This window comes from Curcuma longa, chromosome 9 (assembly GCF_044706935.1).
Source record: "Curcuma longa cultivar G26 ecotype Majalengka, Jawa Barat chromosome 9, ITB_CL_G26_1.1, whole genome shotgun sequence".
NCBI classification, from domain to species: Eukaryota; Viridiplantae; Streptophyta; class Magnoliopsida; order Zingiberales; family Zingiberaceae; genus Curcuma; species Curcuma longa.
In genome coordinates, this window is record NC_133869.1 from 3,563,872 (window position 1) to 3,575,647 (window position 11,776).

General features: G+C 33.7%; 1 protein-coding gene across 5 annotated transcripts; it reads right to left on the reverse strand.

Annotated features, from left to right (window-relative positions):
• Nucleotides 1–3,103: 3,103 nt before the first annotated feature.
• LOC141835044 (NAC domain-containing protein 53-like) lies at nucleotides 3,104–11,229 on the reverse strand (the record flags this gene model as incomplete). 5 transcript variants are annotated; one of them, XR_012602356.1, is given in 5 exon segments in its annotated part: nucleotides 3,104–3,516; nucleotides 3,549–3,861; nucleotides 3,940–4,263; nucleotides 10,368–10,645; nucleotides 10,833–11,229. XR_012602356.1 is itself a non-coding variant. In XM_074722470.1 (5 exon segments), coding segments are annotated over 4 exon segments (1,011 nt in total). In that variant the 3' UTR covers nucleotides 3,104–3,327; nucleotides 3,575–3,612.
• Nucleotides 11,230–11,776: the final 547 nt, after the last annotated feature.

Here is an 11,776-nt window from a genome sequence, read left to right on the forward strand (position 1 = left end):
TAATCATCCACAATTCGTAATTCGATATCATACTTATAAGTATTCAGTTATAATACTCGTTAATTTCTTGCAGGCATAAGCAATTGCTAAACCAAGGAAGTAGTTATGAATGTTGTTAAAAAATAGCTACAAGATCTAGTGGCATTTTGTGATTTGTATTAAATAAAACTAGCGTTTATTAATGATCCATTATTGTGGTTAAAAGTGGATAAAAGTTGGGTGTTGGTTATGTAATTGCAACTGAAAAATGCATTATGAAGTGATTTATGCATTAATCATTAAATTGTTGTATTTAGTGGTAGTATTATATATATTATTATATGTTGTGTATTCCGACCAATACACCGTGGAGGATTCAGACACCGGTTCAGAACTGTCGATGTGCACGTTCTTCGGAGAGAATCACCCTAAGAGATATGAGAGGAGATCTGAAAAGCTGAAAAGCACTAAAAAGATGATTAGAATGGTGCCGGGGTGGGTCCCGGCAAGCCACTCCGACACTCAAGTTAAGATTCGGCATGAGGAAGAAGTTTAATGACTTAAGGGAATTAGGGTGGATGTATGTGTACCTGTACACATGGGCATGAGTTACCTTTTTATAGTAGTTAATCTCTGAAATATTAACATCCGTTTAAGAAATATTCTAAGATATCCGTTCCAATTTTTTAGGAAGATTTCTAAAATATTTGTTTAACAAATATTTTGAGATATTTTTCCTTTGGGTGAAATGGTTTTAGGATTTCCTAATCTTAAAGATGAATTGATTTTATAATTTTATCCTTGATGAGGTGTCATCGTCCCACCATATCATTGTGGTTTCATACAACTACAAATGCACATTGATAAATTTTCCCCAGAAATGATTTGAAAAAGTACTCAATTTTAAGCTCTTGGAACTTAATTTACCCCAAGTAATACCCAATTTTATGATTATTTGAAAAAGTACTCAATTATTTAATTTTTAAAAGAAACATGTTCTCCACTCACCATGGAATATGAGTAAGTACTTATTTGACATTCATAAAATAAATAAGAGGTCATTTTTGGTACTTATCCGACCATTTTCGGTACTCGACTAGTCGTTTTTGATACTCGAACAGCAATTTTTGGTACTCGAACGATCGTTTTCGGTACTCGACCCCTTAAATACAATAATAACAATAGAATATCTAAAGTGATGAGAAAACCGATATGTTGTGCGCCTATCTCTGTGCGCCTGTGTGCGACACTGTCGACCTACGTCCACTGTCGGCATCGTCGCCACACCGTCCGACCATCGTCGACCGCCGGATCGGGCGCAATCGACGTGCAACTCGTCAGCGGTCCGACGGAGCTCGGATTCCAGTCGGTTAGCGATCAAAATCCTTCGTAAAACGGTCGGAAATGGCCAAATCACGCTGTCGACAGTGGCGTGGCCACTACCGATCGCGATCAGGCCAGATTTCGATCGAATCGCGGTTGGAATCCTAGCGGCGGACGGGTTGGCGTCGCCTGTCCGTCCGTCGCCCATCGGATTTCGACCACGATTTGGTCGGAATCCGGCGATGTTGCGGTCGAAATCGGCCGCCCGATTCTGGCAGTCGATTTCGATTGTTATTCTGTCGGTCGACGATCGAATCGTGGCCGGTCGAGCTCACAGAAGCAAGTCCTCTTCGACTGCAGGCTCGACTGGCTTCATATCGAAAGCACAAAATCGGATTGTTGGAAGATGAATCGGTAGAAGAAGATGGGTGAAAAAATTAATCAAAACTATATAAATAATAAGGGTAAAAATGAAAATTCAGCTTTTTAAGGAATTAAAACTAAGGTGGAGTAGTTGTCAGATATCAAATCCTAAAAAAGAAACATATAGGGACTGAATCTTAATAGAAACAAGGGCAGAGGGATCAAAATTAAATAAATAATAAGGGTAAAAATGAAAATTCAGTCTTTTAGAGAGTTAAAACTATGATAGGATAGTTGTCAGGTATCAAATCATAAAAAGAAACATATTACGAATTGAATCTTAATAGAAATAAGAGCAGAGCGATTTTACTCTACATTTTTTTGCTTTTATAATATCACTTGTCCTTTGACAATTTATAAATTTATAATTCACTTTCAAAAAATTTTAAAATTATTTTTCATCCTAAAAATTCTACTCCGCCTTTATAATTTCTATTTTTTTTTAATTTTTATTCCATTCTTACCCTGTAAACGTTTAATTTAATTTATAATTCCATTTCAATTGTAGAAGTAAAATTACGCTTTTCTTCCAATATTTTTATTTTCAAACTTGTCACTGAAATATTAATTTATCTTATTCTTTTTTTAATATTTTACTTTTCCTCCTTTTAATTTTTAATTTCTATTTTTTTTATATTTCCACTTTTCCCTTAAAATTTTCAATTTAAAATTTCAGTTTAATTCCATAATCTTATTAACATAATTTGATTTCACTCTCATAATTCTTTTAACTGCACAATTTCCTCTTAAAATTTCAATTGGTGTTATTTCATCACTTAAATCTTACCTCTTAAAATTGAACTTTAATAATCAGAAATTTCAATTTTCATTTCAACCGCAGAACTTTTAAAGGTTATTAAATTATGAAAAAATCTCTGCAAATTTTTGCCTTTTTTCCGCCTCTAAAAAAAAAGAAAAAATTTCTTTACCCCTGACAGTTTACTAAGTTTTCCATTTCACCCTTTCCAAATTTAGTAAATTATATTTTAAATTTATTTTCCTTTTTGTAAATTGTATTATCTTATTTCATTAATTTTAACTTTGCAATTTATTCATAATTTTTTAATATTCTCATAAAATCTTATAAAAATATCTCAAAACTTTTTGAACTCTTTATTTTTAACTTCTAACCATTAACATTGTTAGATTTTATAATAGAAAATTAATAGCACTTTTATGCATCAAATAATAAAAAAATAAACATAAATTTATTTCTTTTTCCAAGGAGAAAATTTTCCTTTGCTGCAAGTCTTCTAATTTGTCAATTCCTTTTCAAATTTAAACACTTATATTTTACCTTAAACAAACACCAGATCATTTTATCCCTTGGCACAATTTGGGACAATATCAATCAACAAATATACCAACAGCATCCTAGTTTTTAAAACAGCTTAGGAACTGAATAATATGTACATCACATGGTTCTCTTACAATGTAGTACAATTTACAATCACATAATTTAACTACAGGAGCATTGACAGATCAGATTTGACATGTTCACAAAAACAGTACGAGCAGGATTTTCAGCAGGTTCGTTGGACCACTATAATTTTTCAAGAATAGCTCATCTTGTACAGGTACAACTTCCACCAGAATGTGTCCCTGTAGAGGCAGACAGCAAACATCACCCTCTTAGTCCAGTAGTTGAAGCCTGACACCATGTAGATACAATGATAAGGGAGAATCATCTGAAGAGGGCACTGAAACTATGCAGTTGATGATCAGAAACGCCAATGTTAATCTCCAATATGACGATAATTTAAATTTTTTATTATTACTATATAATAAAACCTGAAACGTAGAGTTGAATTGGTGAAAGAAACCCCTGCAGAGAAGAGACTGTACAAACCTCCAAACTCTATGAAGGTGGTGCAAAAGGACCATTTGTCACGACATATAATCAGGGGGATTGCTATCCCCAATAAAATAAAAATCATTCAGCTCCACATATTGGTCAGTATCCAGTTCGGATACTGTAGGATGCGGCATAATTTCAGACAGAATGTTTTCGCCATTATCAATGTTGCCATGGATCAATCCTTCAGCAGCGAGAATTTCTAATTCATTAAATAGTTGATCCTGGTCCACTTCAGAAGAATCATTAATATCATTGATAGGAATGGCTGAATCAAGAATCTGCATTGTGCAATTGAAGAAAATTAGTAAGCATGTATTCGAGCCAAAGAATTAACAAACAGTATGAACACTAAGAACCTGTCCACAGATATTCTCTCTGAGCGGACATGCATTGGGAAACTGTTCCAATTCCTCCAGCAATATTCCACTGAATTCACTAAGGTCAGGATCAGAGGGCATCCCAATCACACCAGAAGGTGCAGGTTGCTCATAAATGTGATCCAACAGTGCAGATTGGTTGTCTAGTGATTCTGGGCTCAAACAATTTACATAAGGATGAAGAAAGCAATGCCCCTCAATTGAGTCCTCCCAATCCTCTTCATTGAAAGGTGCACCATACTGCTCCCCAATTCTAGGACCAGGACCACTTTTTTGGAAGACTTTACAAAGAACGTATGAATCCTGTACAATGAAACACGTTAAAGTGATGCAAGGCAAGTTACGTTAAAGTGATGCAAGGCAAGTTAACTTCACATGGAAATGCCATTTTCAAATATAAAATGATGATTAGGTCTGGTGAATAGCACTAAACAAGATGAGCAGGGCATTAAGATCAAGAGGCTGGTTGAAATCAAAGGACCAAAGGTAGTAGAAAAGTAACAACTGCTATCATGTTATTTCTAGTTAGTCTTGATAAGTATAAATGTACTTTAACTTTTCCTCAAGTAGAAAACCACTTAATTATACTGTAAGCATGCATGAAATCCTACGTCAAGTTGTGATCATGAACATGATGTCTACACCATTTTGCCGAATATGCAGACGTTATGGATCCTTTTTACAAGTTTTTCTTTTCAGAATTTATATCCACAAATAACAAGCAGTATGAGCAAATAATTATTTATCCTCTGTATATCTGCAAGTATGTTGTGGAAGAGAGAAACAAAATAAGACTTAACCAACCTGAAAAGCCAAACATATTCGTGTGTTTATTGAAAAAAGAATCTACAATAACAACATTAGAAGAAATCTTTGGTAATATTTGAACTAAGGAATTTGTATTTCTTGTTTAGAAAGCTCAATTTACTGGAACTGTTACTGTCTATGTTTTTTTAGTCAATCTATTTTTTTCTGTGAAATAAGAAGAATATTCAACATTTCTTTGTTCTCTCATTCCATCTCATTCAATTTATTTGCTCTTCAATTCCATTTTTTTTAAGGATATTAGCATTATTACACATTTGTATGTAACAAATTTATCTCAAATTAATACTTCCAGATTTAGGAGTTTATCATGAATGTTTAAATGCCCCCAGGCAAACAATATTTTGTTTCCTTTCCCCAAATTTTACACAGTATCAGAGCAACCTTTTAGGATTTTTAAAGATGTATTCTCCCTCAAAGAGACTGCTGTAGACCTCATCTCATCCAAGTCTTCCTCTACCCTCTCCTCATCCATATCTTCCTCATACCTCATCCAGGTCGACTCCACCCCATGCACCCTGTATAGTATTCCTCATCATACTTCATGTGCTCCTCACAAGATGCTTCTCGTGACACTGTTCGTGATCTCCTCACCCTCACATGAGTAATAGAACCCTTGCGATAGCGAAAAAGGTCATTGCCCACTCACACTATTGTGAGCAACCACTCCCCTCAAGCTAAAACTTGAGATCACTCACCTCTATCAGCTTACCCTACTTGTTATCTGATCATCTATTTTGCTCATGGCAGGTCCTCCCACATGGAACAACACCCTACTATCTACTTTGAGGTCAGATTCTCCTAGAGAATGCCGCATCCACATTGAGCCTCAAACTAGCACAACAACTCAAGTTTGGAGGATCAGTCTCCCTCCTCCGTAGCAATGTCACCGGCCACACTCAGGAGATCCAAAACTGCAGTGCCTCCTACTCTAACACAGCACTTCCAACCACACTACAGGAGATTAGAGACTACAGATCTCTACTTGCAGGTGCATGGAAGATCTGGCCACTTCTCCACAGCAAGGTCCATAATCAATCAAATCTTCACCGTGCAAGATTCATGAAGCCTATTGTTGACCCAATCTTCACCAATGGAATACATCTAGGCTTCTTCCTCTGACTAACTAATGGTTTATCCAACAAACGAATCTGCTCACCTGGCATCAACTTGCCCATATACAATGCTCTCCATCAGCTCTAACACAACCTATTCTCAGTCACAGGCCCATTGTCAGCCTCATCAGCACTTCAATTGTTAACACCATATTCATGTTCATCTTATGGTCCACATCCATCTCTGATCATTTTCTGCTATTGTCACATCCTAACTGTTTAGATCTCCAATCTTCCATTGCTTGTGTACTATACTTGTGTCGCCTAAAAGCTACCAAAGACTTGAAAGACAAAATGTTCTACTATTCTTATTTTACATCTAGCAAAGATTCAAGATGTGCTATAACAAAGAACTGAATAAAAAAAATGCCTTATCTTATTTTGCTATGTCCAGCAAAGAAGCAAGCTATGCCATTCATCTCGAATGAAGACCCAAAGAAAAGAAATGTCCTAAATCACTAAGGGAATGGAGTTAGAGTTCCCAGATAAAGAGAAGGAATTAGAAAGCAGTTCATGGCATTTAACCTTCCAATATAAGCTGTTGTTGTCCTCTCTTTGCCGGTGAAGCTATTCATGTCTTTTAATAGGAGCTCCACTCAATTGAGTAAGTCCTTTCCCATGTTATAGTGCAATCTGTACTTTCTTTTGTTAGCAGTCCTTCCCTTGAAGTCAGCCCTGTAAGTCTGAACCTTAGGTCATGGAAGCCGACCATGAAACCTGAATAGTGTTTCATGGCGCCCCTCTTAGCTACAGTCATGTACATTCACAAAATTGCCCTCCTTTGAGTTTGAAGCAGCTATGCCATTCATCTTGAATGAAGACCCAAAGAAAAGAAATGTCCTATTCTCTTTTATTAGGTTTAGCAGAAGGATTGAGCTGAGCTATCAATGTTTCCTAAAAGAAGCTCGAGTACTTTTCTTTTCTTTAAGAATACTTTGTCTTTATATATACCACTTTCGGAAGAAGTTCACTTGAGAGAATTGTTCATGAGATCTCTATACATCTAGTTTCAATTCATCTCTTCTCTTATCCTCTCTCTTACCAATGTGATGGTTAGCCTAAAATTAAATGGATCATCACCCACACACTCCACGAGCTATTTTAAAAGCTTTGCGGACCTCAAGTTAAACAAATCATTAGTTGCATGCTTTTTCAGTTCCTTAAGTTTAGTTTCACCTACATGCTAATTTTATGTTTTAATTTTATTATGAACATGTCCTTGTCTACATTTCTAGTTCATGTAACAAACTGAACATAACATAGAGAGTATCTATGCTCCAACTTGAGGAGCGTTGAAGGTATTAAGTTTATTAAATATAAAGTGTAATGGGATTAGTCCTACACATAGTTAGCAAAATCAATCGATACCATTTTGGGTCACCTGAGTTTGATTAGTATAGCAATGGCCACATCCATTTTTCCAAGAAATTGTTCTCTCACAAAGATTGAGGAGAAATTTTTTTTGGAGATTCAAGGAAATTTATTGGAAATTAGTTAGATTGCACATGGAAATTGATTTGAATCCGCAGAAATTTAGTTAAATTTATTTAGAGTTGAAATCTAGTTAAATTAAGAGTTAAAATGGATGAACATGAATTAAAATATGGTCAAAATGAGATTTTTTAAAAAAATAAAACATTGTTGATCTAGTCCACGCTTTAATCCCAGCTTGACTCCTAGAGAATTAGCTTGGGAACAAAAGAGTGTTTGTTGCCCTCTTAAATTGCTTAGTCTTAAAGATTCACCATGATCAAGGATAACTCATTCAACCATGTCATTACTTGTTAGATTCACCTAACTTATCTTTCTCTCACTTACTATTGATGGAGTGAGACTATTGTAGATCAAAAGAGATTATTATGGATCAAGAGTAAACAATTTAAACTCTCTATCAATAATGATTCCAAAATTGTCCTTCGAGTAAAAACTGTAAAAACCAAATTGAATATTGTTATGGACCCAACTAAATATGAATATTAAAAAACATTTCTCCTAAAAAAATATTAACAATGTAGTGTTATTGAGTAATTTATATTGAAATTAAGATACTAGTATTACTTATGATATATATTTATTATTTATTAATATTGAATTAATAAATATGATAATATTTGTATATTTAATTTTTAATAATTTGTAATAACATATAATAAACATTTTTCATTAAACTTTAGAACATCTAATCAATGCAACCAAGTATTCTTTACCTATCAGATCTTGATTCCAATACCAATTTTAATAACTGTGTTCCTACATTAACACTTCTACGGTTGGCATTTAATGATGAGTCTATATATTCCCATATAATGGTTATTTTATATTGATGCAATACAATATTTCCTTTCCCAAATTCTACACATTCCTTCCTTTTCCTTACTTCCCTTCATGAGTTCACCAATGGGAACAAGAGATAAAGAGTCATTTCCTACTGATTTTTTTTTACAAGATATACAATTCATTCCAAAACAAATCAGGATGATGTCTATCGAAACGTCTTAACCAACAGTAGAGCAGAAAACATTTAGTTAGAGAATAGTGTAAATTGTTGGAAACCACCTGATAATAGAAAATTCGTTGTGATTAACCATTCCAAACCTAAAAATTGGACCAAAAGAGCATCAGTTCTTTGTCCAACATTGTCATTTATCTTGAGCAGTTAAACCTGCATCAATGGTCCTTGAATTCACTCAATAGGATTCATCACTTAGTAATCTTTGTTATTTTAGAATATAAATTTAATTTCATCACTGACAAGCCATGTTAGTCACAATTATTTTGAGTCAGATAACTATAATTTCACTCCACAGAACCATGCATGTCAAAATCAGTACCAGGATCCAAAGAACCCATGTAAAAAAATATAATACAATTTCTTATATGAACTCCAAGCAGATGTTTCAAAATCTTAAGAATGTTTATTATATGCTATTATGTATCTAAACATATCCAATTATTAATAGTGCAATATACAGATATATAATTTATTAATATAAAATTTAATAAATAATAAAACATATTTTATAACCAATAATAAAATCATATTTTTAGTATATATTAATGATATATATTTCTTAATAAAATTATTACTATTCAATATTCAATGTTATGAAGCATATTTTGGATCCAAACTAACCTTCAAATTGGTTTAGTTGAAGGAAAGGCAATTTTAGAATCCTTATTGATGGATAGAGATTATGGTGTTTTCATGATCCACATAACCTTGAACAATAATGAGCTATCAATTCTAAGAATGATGACAAGGCTGATTGATTGGGTGATCTTGATCTTGTGGTGAATCTCAAGTTATGGCAAGACTAAACAATTTAAAAGAGCTTTGATGACTCTCTCCTTCTCATGTTAAAATTAAAGAGAAGAATTAGATCAGTTATATTTTTCAAGGACATCTCAATAGACCAAATTGTAACATTGATTTCAGCCATTTTCATTTAAAATTCCGCCAAATTTCAATGGATTCTGTATATTTTCTAATGTCATCTAATTAATTTCTACTCTTTCTTTGAATATCTAGTTTTTCTAAACTTTTCTTAATCTTTTTGAGTTGTTGATTTATCAAAAAAATATCAAATTGATCATTGTTGATATCAATCCAACTTGAAAATCCACGAGTGTTGTCTGACTATGCCAACTATCCATTGAACTCAATGCAAATCTTTATCACTAGTATTTAAGGTTTTATCAATATCAATATTCAAATTTCTTAAATCACTATCAATTACCATCTCCAATTTCCCTCTACCCTTTACACCTTACATTCTAATATTTCAACTATAACTACAAAATGTCTTTGATTGTCTATACTGTATAGTCTTTTTTTCTTTCTATTTTATCATCTCTTGAAGCTACACTTGATTTTATATTTCTCTAGCAATTCCACCAATCTAAGTATTCTAATCTCTACTTTGTTAATTTTTGTACATGTAATTTCGTACCTTCTCAACACTTTGTCCAATTAAGTTTGATGGTTTGTATCATATTCTTTAAAAAAATATCATCGTACAAAGCACACAACTTGTGCAAGGCTAAAGAAGCTTTCTCAATTTCAACCAAATTTATCTCACTACATAACCTTGATTTAATCAATTTGTACTCTCATCTATCAACAGTACAACATCTGCAAACAAAATTACAAAGGAGATCTACCTTGAATATGATAAGTAAGCACATAAGTACTAAAGATAGGGACTTTGAGTTGACTAGTGGTTAAAATCATCTGTTACACTCTAGCTATAACATTAGTAATTTCATAACAAAAACAAATATTCTAAAAGTACAAATGTACTACGTACATAGACTCCTAATTTGTTAAACAAACAATGGAATACTTATCTTTATATGGCTATATGTAACTGATACTAGTCAATCATAGACTTTTCAGATAGAACATATTATTTAAGACATTAAAGCCAGCAAAATCCAGATGATACTAAGTATAAGAAAGAGTCTAACCTGTGAGTATCCAGCATCAGCCAATTCTTTGCTCACCAATCGGTACTCATACATCACCCAATCAGTCCTATTTCCCTTGGGAGGCTTTCCCACATGAAAAATAAGTGTCTTTTTCATCCCAACACTACAAGAGTTGTGAATGACAGTTCTATCTCTTCCAGTAGCTTTCCAATATCCAATATCAGTTGCACGATTTGTTCGAATGCCATTAGGATATTTTCTATCTCGAGGGCAAAAGAAGTACCACTCCAAATCCTTAGTATGCAAACAAGATTTTTCTACATGTAATACAAGCATGATCTATAAGAAACATTTTCAATCAAAGAGAAGAAAAAGACACTTTGAGCCACCAGTTACGAAAATGAAAATTTCAGCATAAAGACAAAACAACTGATAAAGTGCAACCCTAGTGAAACTTAGCAAATGACAAAAAGAATGCATAAGTGAAAGCAGCATGAGAATTACCTGGAAGTTCCCATGGAGCAAATTTGTACAGTTCAACTTCTGAAATAGCCTCAAACCGCATTGACTTTCCAATTACCTTTCTCTTCAAGTAGTACCAAACAAGTTCAACATCAGTAGGGTGAAACCGAAAGCCCGGTGGGAGAAAAGGCTTAGCCATCATTGTTGGATGCTTTATTTTATACAATGCTAAATGGGGATTCAAAATCTGGTTTGTCTAAGCAGTAAGAAAGATGTCTGAACTTGTTGAAATTATTCTCAACTTTACAAGACTTAAATCTGTCAACTCAGAACTGGAAGAAGCTTTAGGCCAAAATATACACAACTTGTATTTGTTTAAATCCAGTTCCGAGCCAACACCCCTGGATATTTGTCAAGTCCAACACCGGAATCGGTTAGATTTACTGTAACTAAGAGTCGATCCTTATATGCTTAAGAGACTACGAAGACACTATGATAAACAACATAATTGTTAGTGATACAGATGGTGTTCATTTGTATTTAATTGATCATACCAAGAGTACATATAAACAAAAAGACAATCGAACACTAAGATGTAACATGATTTGGAAGCCCCATTCCTCCCCTACAGCCTATAAACCACTCTTTTTTATAAGAGATAATGGAGCAAGCCTTTACAACACCCCAACCAATGAGGTTTTATTCCTCAAGCAATCATCATTCTTGATTCTTGTAATGGTGTAAACAAAAGGTTAGGGAAGAGCAAATTATCAAAAACTTGAGTTGGAAGCCTTGAGCCTTTGTCCAAACATTGAAATCTTTTGAGCACTTTGATTACAAGAGATTCAAGACTATTTTTCTGAAGTCATGCCCAAAAGCTAGCTCTCAAAGAGTTTTGATACAAAGGCTCCAATGACTCAATTGTGATGCCTATAGTCAATTGACATTCCAAAATATAAATCGTTGGATGTCAATAAATCTGTATC